Raw genomic sequence first — 16,418 nt, 5'->3', positions numbered from 1 at the left:
GAAGAAAGTGGTGGGAAAGCAGTGATGCGTTATTAACTATAATTATCTAATTATTGCACTGTATTTCTGCTGTAGCTATTGTGCAACAGATTGTGAACCATATTTTTAGATCTTACATTTTTCTTGAAGTCAGATTGCAAAACAGCTTCAAAAACTCAGAAGGAATTTGTTGATGAAAAATTTCTCCATATGAGTGGGAAGAACCTTTAAGATATCTGCTGTTCTTTATCCTTGGATTTAGTCTATACTGTTTGCTAAATTTTAAGTTAGCACTGATGGTTTTTTGTGTACCTTAACTAACTAGTGGATGAGATAGGCTTGAGTATCATGATAGGATTCCATTAATCAGGAAGAGCAGCTCAGAGATACGCTTTTGGTAGGGCTGCTTCTGCACTGATTTTGAGGGGAAATATTAAAGCCAATATTAGCTTAGGGTCAGAAAGAAAAACTTACGTAGGATTTTCACTGAGTTGTGCAGAGCCTGGCTGCAAAAGAGTGTTCCTAATTGACACAAAAATTTGATTCTGTCTTTCTTCTGTGCTGGAGAGATGGTTGCTTTTTCTTATCTGACTTATCCTTATTGTGAAAAACCTAGGGTGAAATGGCTATTGTGCTTCTGCTGGAATCAGTGCTTTCCTGACAGTTTCAGGTCTATTGTGCTTCTGCTGGAATCAGTGCTTTCCTGACAGTTTCAGGTCTATTCAACTGCCAGCAAGGTCAGATGTACCATATGGATCTGGGCTATAGCCACATGACAGAACAAACTGTTGGGGAATTGAAGATCTCAAGGTTTGAATGTTCCACTGAAATCCAGGAAAATAACTGGCTTCTAGTTCGTAATAGGCTTTAAGGCTTTTTTTTTTATTACTGTCATGAGTGACCAAAACCTCATCTTGCTGAAGCCATACTAGGGTACATAAGCTTATGGAAACCTTAAAACTCCTTCTGTAAAATTCTGCGTAACTGAGAGTAGTGCAGTACTTCATACCCCACTAACAAGCAGTCTTCAGCTCTAGAAGAACGAAGGTTGCTAGGTATTTGTGTACATGATGGTTTTCTAACTAGAAAGCACATCTTCAGAGTTACAGATTAACTTCATCGGTCAAGGACATGATCTTATACCTTAGAAACCATGGACACAACTCTTTTTTTTTTTCTCCTATTCATAGCATTTGCCAGAACAGCAAGACACAAACTGGCATGGAGATCTCTTGCTACTTCACTGTGAAGCTGCTGGTTGACTGTTTCATTAGAGAACTTGGGATGAGGGATAGCCAGACCTGTCCTGGAAAAGGGAGTGCTAAACTGTTATCCTCAGACTTATTCAGCTATTTAGCATGAGGAAGCTCTGCTGTTAGTAGGATCTTAGGGGAGGTACTTTGGTACCCCTCCAGCATGCAATGACTACAGCAGGTAGATGCACTCTGCCAGGAGGGTGCTCGCAGTTCCTCGTGAACTACCCAGAGCCTGGAGGGGGTAAACTGGATGTTTTGCATGTCTGGATCAGGAAAGGTGGGGAAGAAGCCCCTGTGAGAGCCATTGGTTTTGGTGTTGCACAGCTCTGGCTCAAAAAGCCCAAGGCAGGTCCCTCTCTTATCCAATGGAGAGTATAAGGAGAAGTGGCTGTCATCAGAAGCCAAGACCTATCACACCCAATTCTTTCTTTTACTATCTGACAAATGGAGATGCAAATGCCTGTTTTTTTATTTTTATTTTTTCCCTTATAGTGAAGGATACCTAATGCTAAGGATGTTAAAGTAACTGTTAACTGATTGCTGTCTTTGACTGACCGCTTATCTGTCTCCTTGATGTCCTCCTAGGAGAAACACCAGCTATATGGGTTATTGAACAAATGCCGCTTGAGCTGAGTAGAAGTCCCCAGGCATCTCAACTTCCAGGCTGTGTTCTTCTTGCCAGGAGATAGATATCTAATTGCTTTCTTCCAAAGCTGAATCCTTAGAAAAACATGAAAGCAAGCTGCTTCATAGTTGGGATTGAGGAGTTGAAGAGCCATTTCCTTTGTCTGCATTGATAAGGCATATGGGTTGGTGAAGGATTTGTTTTCAGTGCATTCAACTGATTGGCTAAAGCTGTTTTAACAGGCAAAACAGAGGGAAGAAGCCTGTCTGTAAGCAAAGAGTGGTTTAGTGGTTTGTCTGCCCCGTGTTTCTATAAAGTTGCTTATTCCGATATAGTGTGTAATTACAATGATTACTGTGGAGGAGTTTAAGTCAGGAAAAACCCAGGTAGCCATTCAAAAAGAGGTATTGTGAGGTTATTTTGGATATCGAGCAAGACTGCTGTTCAAATACAGTAAAGTTTAAGAGCAGCAGCTTCTCAGATTTAATGTATAACCGATGGTTGTGTGAAATATGTTATTTATGGATCTCTCAACAAAAGTAATGCAAAACCTACTTCATGTGTTTAAGGATTTTTCAAGACCTAAAGGCTTTTGTGGGTCTGTAAAAAAAAAAAAAAAAAAAAAAAAAAAAAAAAAAAAAAAAGCCACGTTACTTCTGATTTGACTGTGGAATAGGCTTCAAGTAGAGATGCTTCAGTTTACTGTGTGTTCCTCAGAATAGTGCCTCTTCAAAGAGCAAAATGGGATACTATGGGGAAAATAAACAGTTCAACTGTTTAAAACAAACATTAACCTTTAGGGGAATTATTACAAGATTTGGAATCTTGTAAATAAGAGCCTCTTCTTGAAAATTTACAACCATCATCTCAAGTGTTCTTTGCATTCAAAGAACTGATTAATTTTCTTTTAAGTGCCTGTAGCAACCCTTGTTGGGTTGTCCCAGGTTATGCTGGAGAGCTGAAGATCTTGCAGTTGCTGTGTTATGAAAAGGGAGTTCTCAAATTCAAACACTTCATTAGGAATTTGGGTCCTGAAGGATATCTGTTGGAGAGAAGGATGACTCGTTTCAGTGCCTGCAGCATGTGTACAGGAGGGAGGAGGTGTATCCGTACACATTGACCTGTAGGAAATACTTTTCACTAGAGAGATTGACTGCTAGAGAGGATGGGTCTTTCTGGAGCTGAACAAAGTGCATTTACCAGTCCAAAACAATATTCAGCTTGGAGTGACTTTGTTGCTGAAACAGCCCTGTGCCAAGCTGCGGGTGAGCTGGCTTGCTGGTCACAGCTTCATTCCTTGCTTGCAAATTCTGGTTTCTGAAAGCTCGTGCCTGGAGCTGCTCGGTGGAGGAAGATTTATTTGCAGTGGACGAGAACGAGAAGTGTCATTGTTATTTTGCATTGGGACAGGAAAAGGCTGGCTAGATGATTACCTCTGCCGGGCACTTTTTCTTACTGCAGGGGATAATTTGTTTCTGAATTAACTTCCTTTCTTGCCCTATTTAAAGAGGGTTTCTGTTTCTCTTGGGTCTCCATAGTTTGACCCTTTTTATGATTTGTTTCAGAAATGTGTTATTACTCTGATAACATCTTGGGTGTGGGGCAGACCTGCGGCGTGTGTGACTTGGTGTATCAGTGATTTTGGTGGAGCGTTGCCAGTTCTCACCATCTGAGTGCCACGCTCAATGCCACTAGATACGCAGCCTGGAAAGAAAAGAGGAGGACAGTGAAACAGCAATACATGCTGTAATTTAAATGCCCTTTTTATGAGCTCAATTATTGGAGGACTGAGATAAAATTGCTGAGAACACAACCTGGCATCTCATTAAATCATAGCCCAGCATTTCCTTGTGTGACTAATACTGGGTGAAAATAGATTTTTCAGCTTGTTCGCCAAACCAAAGGAGAATGAAATTTAGCTCAACCCTAACCAAAAAGGAACTTGGAGGCTTTGGCCAAACCAGACTTGATTTAGAGTCAGCTGAAAATGTCTTGTTAGTTCTCAGGTTTTTTGGGGCTTTGGCTATTTACCCTTCAGAATTTTTTTCTTAGTGGGAGTTTACTTAAGTGTTTCTTGAAAAAAGTCTCTTCACTTTAAAAGTGGTTCTCCTCTTGGCCTGAACTATGCTGAGTTTTACCTGCCGTCTTGCATAACTTGGGATTTCTTCATGTGAACCAAAACTTTTTTGTCCTTTACAAATATTTGCATGAGTCTAGTAGGGACTAAAGTTTTAGTTTTATATTTGTATCTGTATTCTGGAATTAAAGCAAAAGTAGGAGCTGTAAGTGCTACACCAGGCAATAGGTTTTGAATCAGTTAAATAATGGTTTAAATTTGAAGATAAGTTTGAGGTGCTGAATGATGCATGGGCAGAAGTGACTTGGCCCTGCATTATAACTACAGAGACAGTTGGTTTTTGTCCCCAAACAAACAGATATAATACAGTAAGACCAGGTTTGGGGTAGAAGAAGCTTCATTCTGCACAAAGGCACCTCCATGCAGCAATGCTTAGGTGCATCAGACCTTCTCTGTGGCACCTGTTTAAATCTGGCTTACCCTCACTGAACCAACTCGGCCTGATTTGTAAAGATATTACAGACTTAAATTGTGTCCAAACATTGTCTTAAACTAAGGCTGGAAATTCTTCAGTGGTCCATACTCAGTTTTAATGGTGTGATGCTGGAATTCAGATGCATGTGACGGTATCAATAGAGCTCTTTACAGAAGAGTTGGGAGAAACTGTCTAATAGGTGTGAGAAGTCTCAAACTCCAGCACTGGGGATAAAACTATTTTCAGATAAAGATGGGTAATGATGACAGTGGGTTTCCTGGTGTCTTGTGAATGTGCTCAGTGTTGCTAAGTCTTCCAGTACTGCCTAAGCGCTGCAAGGTCCTCTTGTTGCACACTTTTCCAGTCCCTCAATGTAAGGAAACAGTGAATTCCTGATTTAGAGAAACACAAGGCTTTGGTGTCACTGCTAGGAAAACTAGCTTGTACGTGAAAGTGATTCAGTGACAAAGAGCAGCCTTCTGAACAGTCAAGTTTTCCCGTCCATACCGAAGGAGCTGTTGAGCTGAAGTGATGTTGTAGCCCTGTGGACTGGCACTGTTGGCAGGACTGTCATCTCTGGAAAGCACAGCCTTGGAGACAAATTACTGGAGCTGAAACATAAGCTTGTTACTTCAGGAAGAAAGCTAGCTGCAGAAGAATCCATGTGGCTTGCTCAATTATTGCACTATATAACAGATATTTTTCTAAATAACTTGTATATTACAACATGACTTACATTGTAGCCAGGGGAGCATGTTGGCCTTCCTGCCTTGGGTAAGAGCAAGCTGAAATTCTGGGGGTTTTGTGAGGTTTTGGTTCTTGGATTTACTCAAAGGGGGTGAAAGCAGGCAAGTGGGTACTGCTATGCAGCAGTGCTGAGAGGTAGCTGGTAACTTGTACCTCCACAATGTGGAAATTTGTGTTCATGCCTTGCTATCCTGCCCCGCTTCAGGCTTTGAGGCATGTGCTGGTGTGATCAGCCCTTGCCCTGCAATAAGTTTTCTCTGTCCATGTTTTGCACTTCCATAGTTTCTTACTAGGTCAGGTACTGCCATGGTAGGAAAGGGATGATGTTTGATAAGTGTTAACACAGCTCTGTGAGCAATAGGTATCCAATACCTGCTTCTGGCCATCTCTGGAACAGAAATGATGTTCAAAATGCCCAGAAAGCCTTCCTTTTAATCAGTTGGTGAGCTCAACAGCTGAGGTATGAAAATAGTAAGCACAAAAAAAGGGTCACTTTTGCTAATAGTGTATTAACTGTTCACTGTTACTGACTAGTTCAGGTGGATGAAGTTGAGAGAACTGAAGGTGTTGGACCACTTGAAGGTTCTCCATTTAGTATAACGCCTGGAGTTCATGTATCTTCCCCACTGGCTTGTTGAACTGTAACACCAGGAGGCTTGTATGCTGACTAGCCACAGCAAGATTGCTACCGAGGGCTTTGATTTGCTTGTGAAAACCAGTGTTGTCTGTACTCATTTGATCCCTTGGGAGGGAAGAACAAGGATTGTTGCAGATTCAGACTGTGGGTTTAGTTGAGAAGATAGCTTGTGCTCTATTTTCAATTACTTTAGAAGGTATTTTATTCCTAACCTTAGGACCTGCCTTGATCTTTCTCCCTTCTAAAGCTGATTCAAGTAGACAAAAGACAAGGGGCTGTGGTGGAAGTGAGTTAGGAAATAAATGGAATACTGTCATCTTGCTCATGACCTATATTGTTCTAATTAAGCTGTTGGGTTGTGCTCAGACAAGTGCCTTTGTCAGATTAATTTGCGTAAGTAGACTGCTTCCAATCTGTGATCAGGGAGTCAAACTCAATAAGAAAATACTTGGTGGTGTGATTATTGAATGCAAGTTAAGAACTTCATAGAAAATGTAATGTGCTTCCGACTAGTACATCTCCAGCCAAAGATCTTCAGGAGCCATTACTGAGGAGTGCATGGTCATGGGAATAATGTTAAAAGGAAAGATATGGTCTACGATTATGTAAGAGAAGTTAAAGGAGAGATGAATTCTACTGTCACGAAGGACTGTGATAGGGCCTTGCTAGATGAATAAAAGGGGGAGCAAGCATTCTAAGTGACTTTGAACCAGAAAGAGGGGGAAAAAAAAAAAGAAAAAAAATACCTCTGAGGTAGGAAAACGCACTTCTAGACTTATTTCAGTGTCAATAGGCAAAAACCTGTGTACATATTTCACCTGTGCTTTTCACAAGAGTTGAGTAGTAGTAGATGGCTTTAATGGGAACAGGAGAGCTGCAGCCCAGGCTGGTGTTAGCTGTCTTCTGCAACTGCACCAAGCCACTTTGCTGCTTTTTCAGAGTTTCACAGCAGGAAGAATGATGGCTACCCATATCACAGCTCTGTTTAAAAATCCCAGGGCGGCGGCAGACCTGGTCTTTCATGGCCTCCGAAGATGATCTCTGTGTTTCTTTCAAACAACTTGTGGCTAGTCATTGTTACAGGAGTCAAACAGCCACCATACGCTCAGCAGTGCTGGCTGGATTGCAGCCAAAGATTTCCCTCAGACCAGTAATCCTGCCTGCTACAGCCTCTGTAGATCTTGAGCAAGGAGGTCAGCTTGATTTCTGTAACACACCTGAACCAGAAAGGGGAAAAATAACAGCTGAGAGCAAACAGGGAAGGCCATTCAGAGAGAGAGATCTGCCCAGGGCAAAAGAAGTGGAAATACGTTGGTCTGGCACCTTGCCTTAATGTTTCTAAAAGCGCTTTGGGAGATCAAGTGAAATGAAATGAAGTGCAAACTGCTTTCCAATAACGTAGGTGTTAGGGTTTTTTCTGAGGGCTTTTTTGTAGAAGCTTCTCTAGCACTGCAAGTACTACATATGTTGCACTCTGTCTTTTAGTTTCTGGGCTATTAAAAAGCAGATGGGGGAAGAGGGAGAATATACCTTGAAACCTTGAAAGTTATTTCTCATAAAACCATGGATGTCAAATTCTACAAGAGAGTTAGAATTGGGCTAACAGCAACTTAGTCACTGTTTAAGGCTTCAAAATTGACCCTTTCACAACCAACAAAGTTTTGTGTTTCTCAGAGTTGTAATGTTTGTTTATAAACCTTGCACACCAGGAGACAGCATGCCATGTGTCATAGTGCCATGTATAACGATGGTATCTTCCTTAACAGTTGCACTATAAAGTCCCTTCAGCGACGTCATGTTTGCATCAGCCGCCTGGAGAGGCCTCAGAATTGGGGTGAAAACTCCTGTGAAGTGAGATTTGTGATATTAGTTCTGGCTCCTCCTAAAATGGTGAGTATTGCACTCTTGTTTGCTGTGGTGCTTCAGAGGTTTTTCCCAAGATTGCTTTTCCTTGGCCTTCTTTGAGGGTTAATGACAACATTTTGTTTTTAAAACATAAGGGGATGTAAAAAGACCCAAGATCTTCCCAGCAGTTGTCAAGATGGCTTATTCTAACAGTGTCCATGAAGGGTAGATTAGTCAGTTACATCCTCATCTCATACTGGAGAATGGCCTCTAGCGTGACTGGGAGGAGAAGAGCGCAGATCAAGTGTGTCTGTTGTCCCCATATGCTTTTTGCTAGAGCTACAGCCATAATGCGTGTAATACTCCATAGACTTCTCCCCCCTCCAGCTTTAGCAGTTTAGCCACTATTTTTAGAGGGTAAGGAATGCTGTTCCTGGTTAAAAGCCATGCTTGTGAAGGGCTCTTGCGAGTCTGCAGCTGATGCCCCACTGCAGAGGTCTGGGTTGCTTCCCAGCCAGCTCTCTTGATGGGACTGACGGTTCCACTGCAGATGTGATTGCAGCAGTTGTAGATGGACTAATGTATCCAAGAGTAAAATGTGGGTTTACTTGAGCTCTATTGAAGTGTGGGTGAGACTATTTGGGACCTGGGGTGCTTGTAAGGTCAGACGTGCTGAGGTCCTTTGGGATGTGTTTTCATAGCTTTTGGCACTGAAAGCAGCAAGGGTAAAGCTTGCTCAAGTGTATTTACTGGTTCTCTGGTGTAGGCGAGGCCAACAAATGACATAGTAGTACACATTTACTGCAATATCACGGGGGGACATCAAGGTCAATTGGGGATCACCATCCTGTCTTCCTAGAAAGCTCTGGCTTGATCAAGATGGTGTGGTGTTCTAGCTAATGGTTGAATGGTTCAAAGCTCAAGACCTTTTCGCACTTAAGCTGGCTGTTTACACCTTGGGGCTACTAGGTCTGTGCTTCTGGGAGGTGCTGGAGAGGTTGGGGACCTTGTCTGAAACAGGGCATATCCTGATTCAATTTCCTCCTCTTCAATGCTGTCTGTGTGACCTTGGGACCCTCTGGTCTGGTCTGTCTGCCGCCTCCTCCCCCTCCACCACCACCCTTGTTTAAATGGAAATACTGGTGTTTCCTTATTTCCCAGGATTTCTGGCAGATCTTTCCCAACTGAGCGGTTCAATGCTTTTGGCATAGATCTCAAACCCAACAGGCTGAAAACATATTGATGTTCCTTATGGAAAGCAGCAGGCAAACAACTGAACCCGCACGCAATTGCATTGATCTCTTTCATTGTACGGCAGTTCGCTTATCTCCAGCCAGCTACGTGCAAAGCACCCAGCAAACAGCTCTGCATCCGCTTGTATCCTGAAAGTTTGCAATTCCAATGGACAGCATCAAATTAAGGAAAGGGAGTGGAGGCCAAGCAGAGCTGCAGTTGCCAATATGCTTTTTATTTTAAATGAGTTTATCTAGCCAGCTCTAAGTACGCATTTCTGGTGCAGCAGTTAAAATAATTAACCTGCTGACAGTAACAGATTAAATGAGCCTTGCTGGGGAGGGGGAAGTCCAGAAAATGGGCATCTGTTGTGCTGAGGAATCCAGTTCCTTGGCTTTCTCTAATATGGAGAATGGAAAAAAACTTGTTCTCTTGCAAATGTCTGTGCTCTTCCTCCAAAGCGTTTCGTATCTCTCTGGGAAAGCAAAGAAAGGGAGCAGCGTTGGGCAGCTTGAAGTAACCCCTTGCAGCGTCCAGCCCACGGACCAGTGCTTCTTAGAGGTGAAAGGAGAAGCCTCCCCTATGATGAGAAATCCAGGCTGGTTCAGTCTTGAAAGGACCAAGCTTACAAATTGTAAAAGCAGCTCCCAGAGCATATTATCTTCACTTAAATCCAAATCCTTTCCTAGAAACTTAAATTCAACATGTCCTAGCAAGGGACACGCCCTGTGATGGAGAGAGGGTGATGGAAGAGAGGCAAAGGCAGGGCACTGTGACTGGTGGAGCAAGTGCAGTGTTAGTGATGATTTTGGGCCTAGTGCAGTGCCACCCATGTATCCCTGTCTCTTCATCAGGCAGCTCTGATTTATATGGTTGTGTTCATGAAAAAATTGTTCATCTGCTTTGTTATGAATCATGCAAACTAATATAGATCAATCATGTAACTTGCTACTACTTTTCACAGTAATGTGTGCAGCTTGGAAGCTGTCCAAAGGAGGGTGGTTGTTTGGGTGTCTCGAGCAGTTGCTGCATGATGAGTGCTGAGTGTAGCTAAGGCTGAGTGGTTAAAACTTTGCATCAAAAGGAGCTCTTAATGAGCTATGATTCGGCATAACTTTGCTTTAGCATGTATCTTATCTGCCCTGACCAAAGTGGTACAAGCAGTTGAGCAGGTCAGGGTTTGCAGAGCTTGGTTTTGGTGGGTTTGTGCAGGGATGGGGGGAGCTCAATCTGCTTTACTATTCCCTTTGTGTCTAATATCCAAGTTGCTTAGAGCAATAGGAAAGTGGGCTTGGATACTGTTGAAGCTGGACCCTTAGAGATAATGCCTGTGGCTCACAGGAATGTTAAAGCCTGCAGATAGGCACTTTTTTCTTTTATATGTTTTGAGTCTCCTGTCCCTTCCAGGCATTTGGTGAAGATACACAGTGCTGATTGTGTGCGTGCTCAGCTGCTTCTTTCCTATGCTTTCCTTTGTGCCAGTAGTTACTTTATCCGAGAGCTCTAAATCTCCACTTGTCCTGTCAGAATTGCCCCGAAGAGACCAACCAAATTGAGTTTTAATGCCCAGAAAATAGGAAGCTGATGAAGCAGATGTGCACAATAATTTCAATCTTCCAGAAAAGACATCAGGACACTTCTACCTGCAGGAACCTTGACTACAGTGTCTCTCCACCTCAGTAGCAGTATTGCTCAGTTACTGTAGGATAGCAAAGACTCTTATGTGTTTAGTTTTAGCAGCCTCGAAGGGAGACTGTGGATAAAATGAGTGCTCAGCATGATTCAGCTTTGGCTCAAGTCCTGGGAAGTTGATTAAGACCGATCAGTGCTTCTGGTCAGGACCCGTTGGTGCCTTCACAGGATCCTGCTGTGGTTGGTGTGTTCATCTCCAGCAGCTTCCACGTGTGCCTGTCTCCATTGGTGGTCTCTGGAGTCCTGGAAGCCAGGCAGCGTGCTCTTCAGATGATGCCCAATGGGGCAAATCAGTGGGTTTAACTTTTGGAAGTGAATGGAGATAATTTTACAAGGGTTGTTTTTTCTGTCTCTTTTTTTCTGCTCAGAAAAGTACCAAAACAGCCACAGAAGTGGGCAGGACCTTTGCCACTATGTTTTCAGATATAACCTTTCGGCAGAAACTCCTAGAAACCAAAACTGAAGAGGAGTTCAAGGAAGCCTTAGTCCACCAACGCCACTTGTTGACAGTGGTGAATCAGAGACCTTCAGGGATGAGCGATGGACACAAGGCACACGGTCCTAAGCCACTCAAGGTAAGGCTGGCCAACATCTCCTGCCATGTCCCTGCTTCAGTGGGGTCCAAATGCATAATTGCAAGGATTTTGGGGTAAGGAGGTGAAGTGCTTGTGCTGCTTGCATCCGTTGGTCTCTCCTAGCAATCTCTCAGTACTGAAGTTTCTACAAATGGCTGCTTGTGTGTATGTCCACCTTCCTCAGTTCCTACTGTAAGTCTAAAAAAAACCAAAACAACTACTTCAGAGGCAGGTGCTGAAGGGATGCAGAGCAGTAGGGGGTTGAAATGGTTACAGGAGTTTGATTCCAGATGCTTAATCAAGGGTGGGATTAATGGATCACTGTGTGTTGTCAGTCCAAGGTACTTAATCCTTACAATCAGAAGTCTCTGAAGAAGTTGCTGCTTGTCTTTCCTGCAGCCAAAAGACTCCTTGGCCATCCCTGTATGGTAATTTCATTTAAGTTGCCTGTCAGTACTTGGCCTGACTTCTCACTGTTTGATCTGTAGCTCTGTAAAATGTTACTTGCTTTGTGCTCTGAAGTTCGAGGGAAATGCTGTAATTCAGCTTTCTTTTCTGGAATTTCCTGTGTATTGGTCATCACTTCGCTTTTCCGTTCAGAAATTCATTCTTTAACCAGACAGCGTACCTGAAAAACAAACTATGCCATCTCTAGCTTGCTGCTCCTGTCCCTGAATTAGAAATAACCCTAAAGCTTTGGGTTGCCTGCAGTGCAAAAGCTGGTTAACTTACCACTTTTTTTTTTTCGCTGGAATAGATTTAAAGGGTTTTGATCTGCACATCTGGAAATGAGCAAAGCTCATGTTTTTCCTGCAGAATCCCCTTGCTTATAGGTAGTCCTTTGAACTTTGCTAGGCCCCATACCTGCTCTTAAGTTTGCAGAACAAACCCTGAAACTCTCTTCAAACCTAGGCCATTCAGAAGGGTGGTATTTGGAGTACTTGCAGTAATGTAATTTAGGTAAAGTGTGTTTAACCCTTTGCACTTCATTCAAAGGGTTTTTTGGTAGAGCAGTTGAAGTGTCTGACTGTCTTGTGCAAAACTAGCCCTTTTTAAATGTCTGTAGAAGACTTTCTGCTCTGTGGTTTGGTGAGCAGGAGGGCTGGTTGCAACACTGAGTTTGTAGGCATTGGCCCTGAGAAGTGGTGTTCCTACCTGCCATGCTGGGCAAGCAGTCTTGGCCAAGCAGATCTGTGATGGCTCTGAGCCAGTGCTGTAGACAGTGATGCTTGCTTCTTTAGTGCTTGCTCTTGGCATTGACCATTATTGGTCTGGATTTGGTAAATAGTTGTTTTTAAAATATCTTATCCTTCAGCTCGCAGGAGACGTAGCCTGTGTAGTAGTAACTCTGCTTTCTCATGTCTCTTGGAAGAAGCTGTCCCTCACCTCACCTTGCCAGCATAGACCTTAAGAACTGGAATGGAGATTTCTTTTCCTGGCAAGCAAAGATTTGCCTAGAGAAGTGAGGTTGATTTGAGATCATAACCTGCATTCCTCAGCTCTCATAGGAACTATCTTCAGCAGCATCTCCTCCCCTTCTGCCTGCCCTGTGCGATGGCCTTCTAGAAAGGAAGCATTTAATAGGAGCACAAATTCATATGAGACCAGGGGTGTAATTTCAACCTGTGAATCACCCCCAGTGAAATAAATACCCTAATCCAGAGCTACTGTATTATTACAAGTGAACCCTCAAGATGGGCCAGGAGGGTAAAGTCTCTTCATAACATAACGATCTGCCTCCTTTCTTCCCTTGGCCCTGTCGTGATGGGAGAGAAATGGGCCTATCGAATGCTCTGTGTATGAGTGGGATTTTTGCAAGTGCTTGTTTTTACCTCTACTGAAATACTGAACATGACAGTTGCATACCATGCTGTGCCTACAGCACAGTCAGTTTGCTTTGGCTCATCTCGGAGGATTATTTAGGCAAGGCTACATACTCAGTCATAATTAAGTCAGCCTGAAATCCTCTTGTTTACTGAGGCATCTAATTGTGATTTGGTTCATGGAGGAGCCCCTAACGATTCTGATGCTTTCTGGCTGTGATTTTTGTGTCGGTTTGATACCTCTGTGGATTTGCTGAGAGGGCTGGGCTATGTTGGCTCAGGAGGAGGAAGGATAGCGTGTGTCTCTGGTCTGTGTAAAATAGCTGTGCAACCCTCCCAGTGTTTTAGATGGAGGACTGAGAAAGGGTTGGTGGTGTTGGAGCAGGTATTTTCTAATTGGCTGTGTAACTCATAGTACTGGTTTAGTCTCTAACCCAAACAATGGTTGTTTATGGCAAGAGATTTGGAGGGATTTGTAAAATGGAGAGCAGAAAATTTATGAGCTTTGTCTAGGATTTTTTTTGCATGCTCTTTCCCTTCTGGTGTATTAGGAGCAATACAGGCAAAGCACTGGAAGGACTTGCAGAACAGGAGGAGAATGGAGGCTGAAGGGAGGATTTGGTGCTGGGGTACCTGAGCTGTGGTTCCTAAAGGCTAATAGCCTTGAACTTGGTGGGGAATGTAACTTTGGGAAAGAAAGACTTTCTGAATAAGGCCGCCTAGCACCAAGGATGTTAAATCAAAGACGACAGTGCTGTGAGGGAGGTGCCACCATGAGCAGGAATGGAAAGCCAATGGGTCAGCCAAACTTGACCCACTGAAGAAGAAAGAAGCGGGGAATGACAGTCAAAGAAATGCCCAGCACCAGAGTGTATGAGGAAGCAAATTGAAAAAGGCAAGAATGAAGTGTCAGCATTATGCTTTCCAAGATTTTTGGAAACCAGATGAGATGCAAGCTCAGAAAAGATGGCAGGAGGCAAAAGCCAGACTGAAACATGTCTGGAGTAGAGTTAGACGATGAAGATGTGTGGTGGGTAGGTTGGGGAATAAAAGTAAAACCGAAAAGGGCAGTAACTCCAGAGGTCAGTAGACTTGGTCATTTCTCTTCTTAGTGTAACCCAACCCAAGCTGAGTATGAAGTTAGTAGGCAGAGAGGAAATTAAGAGGAGGGTGAGCCATACAGCAGAAACAGCTTTCTCCATACTTAGCCACTCGTGAGACTTTTAGCTTGACATCCTCATGCCGCACCCTAGGCTAAACCAGCACACATGCAAGAAATAAATGCATGAAGGAATTGGGGGTATTGGGCGTAACCCACTGCCTCCCCTTCTTTCAAACTCGCCTCAAAGTGCCTTGTGGAACAAGAAGTTATGCAGTGCTTTTCTCTTCTGTACACTCACTGCTGCCTACGAACAGGCAATGTGCATGAGTGCCTCTTCCCTCCCTGGGCCAGTAGCAAGCATGTGGCTTCTTCCCTGGAAGATGAGATACCCCAAGCATCGTTTTCCCCATACTCACTGCAGGAAGACGAGTAAACATATTAGTTATTAAAGCTATTGTGATTCTCTGTCTGACTTGTGCCTTCAGGAATGTCTTTCTGGGGGGAAAAAATTAAATTGCTTTTCAAGTGCATATGGCTTTGATGTCCAAATACGCCTCCAAATATAGTTTAAGCTCATAGCTTTTTCGGGAATGCTTAAAATGCAGATGTTATGATAATGTCTGCTGTTTTTTCACCCTGATTGAGAGTTAAAACTGTCCTAAAGTAATACAGGTGTTTTGGCAAAATGCAACAGAATTAAGTAGCTGAAATATGTAATAGTCACTGATAAAGGAGCCGGTCCTCTGAGGTATCTTTTGCTCCCCAGACCCTAGTGTTTGCCATGCCCAGTGTATTCCTTCTAAAGGAGAGGTTTCCTTGTTGTCTTTTACTTATTGCTCTGATCTTCCAGGCACTGCAAAGCAGGTGAGTCCCATGAGAAAAGGCAAAGTTGGTGTAGTCTGTTAAATGAGCACTGTAGTGTCAAGTCCTTTCTAAAGCAGTAGTTTTTATCAGTTTCAACATAACCAGCTAAAGGAAGATGTCCATGCTGTTTTGAGGTGATCTGTTGGTGTAAATTTTGGATCTGTGGCTTCCCTCCTAGCAGAGGTTATAAGTCTTCTGTGTTTAGTTCTGCAACAAACATATGAAATTTTTTAGAGACAGCTGGGGTAATTAGCACTGTATAAAGGTGCATTTGATGTTCAGAGTAGTATGTGTACTCTGAGTTGAGGATAACAGGAAAAAATCTGACAGGTGCCTCATTTGCAAGTGTTGCCTACTCTGACGTTTTCCATGTGCTTTATGTAAGGATGTAGCTGTGAGAACTGGGAGGCTGTAAGTCAATAGCATCTGTCACAATTTCTGAAAAACTCCTTATTGCTTGTGGTGAGCACCGGATTGTGTAAACAATCATACTGCACCTTGCAGGCCTCCAAACCAGACATAAAAGGGAACAACATGTTAGGTTTTTGGAACCCTTTCACAATGATCCTACTGTCTTTTAATGGGCAGAAATTATGGCTTGGTTATGTGAAGTTACTAAAGCTTGTTCTGTTTTGGTGGAGTTTGACTTGTAGACAGTCTTAGTTCCCTTACATCTATTTGAGGTCTCCCTTGCCTGTGGCAATGCCAAGGAATGGGAGCATTTACTGGGGATCCCCTTTCAGAGGCTTTGAGTCAATTTGGGGAAAAATTTTATAGTGGCATCTAAAGAAAAAGAAGTTGGCTAGGGGGGTGGCAAAGGCATCTCTGACCTGATGTTTCAGCCCAGGGTACTTAAGGTCCAATCCTGCTGTTGGCCAAAGTGTTTTCAGTGGGTCATGCTGTGCATCAGCTCCCTCACCTGCAAAGCAGGGATACAGATATGAATGGGAGGAGGAAAAGGGAAGGAAGGGAGGAAGACAGCGTGGTCTAGGGGATTTTATCTTTTACAATGCTTTTGAGGATATAAATTGAAGTGCGAAGAGTTTATTTTTATTATCATTACAAAATCTGATTTGAATGCCCTATTCAAAATGACTAGTTTTGCTCCTATCAGTATTGAATAAGGAGGTTAATCTCTTTAACAATGCACGAGCCTTTAAACTGACACAGCACTTCCTTCCTTTCTTTAGTTGCATGAGTTTCTCAATGTTGGCAAGGGGATTTCTGATGACATTGCACGAAGATTTCCAGTGTACGCTTTGGACTTCACTGACGGTATGTTGGCCAATGTTTATGAAAGCATTGGCCTGATTTTGAATTTTTGTGACGCGATGTCCTGTTTACAGTGTGCGTTGAATGTGTTCTTTGATACATGTAATACTCTTTTTTCTTATTAGAATATTTTGACAAAAGCCTGTGAATAGGCAGTGCAGCACCGTATACATGAGAATCTTGCAATGTTCCTTTAACGAAGATGCTAGCTGTATG

The 16,418-nt window shown here is 43.0% G+C and overlaps 1 protein-coding gene across 5 annotated transcripts in view; it reads left to right on the top strand.

Annotated features, from left to right (window-relative positions):
• SLC4A11 (solute carrier family 4 member 11) overlaps window positions 1-16,418 on the top strand; it is a 100,039-nt gene that overhangs the window by 47,564 nt on the left and 36,057 nt on the right. For all 5 annotated transcript variants that reach the window (XM_054202958.1, XM_054202955.1, XM_054202957.1 and 2 more), the window contains 3 exons: window positions 7,563-7,686; window positions 10,935-11,141; window positions 16,121-16,205. In XM_054202958.1, the coding sequence (XP_054058933.1) occupies window positions 7,563-7,686; window positions 10,935-11,141; window positions 16,121-16,205 (416 nt within the window). The remainder of the gene's footprint in view (window positions 1-7,562; window positions 7,687-10,934; window positions 11,142-16,120; window positions 16,206-16,418) is intronic.

This window comes from Rissa tridactyla, chromosome 5, assembly GCF_028500815.1.
Source record: "Rissa tridactyla isolate bRisTri1 chromosome 5, bRisTri1.patW.cur.20221130, whole genome shotgun sequence".
NCBI lineage: Eukaryota > Metazoa > Chordata > Aves > Charadriiformes > Laridae > Rissa > Rissa tridactyla.
The sequence above is the reverse complement of the archived record's forward strand: the minus strand, read 5'-3'. Positions and strand labels throughout refer to the sequence as shown.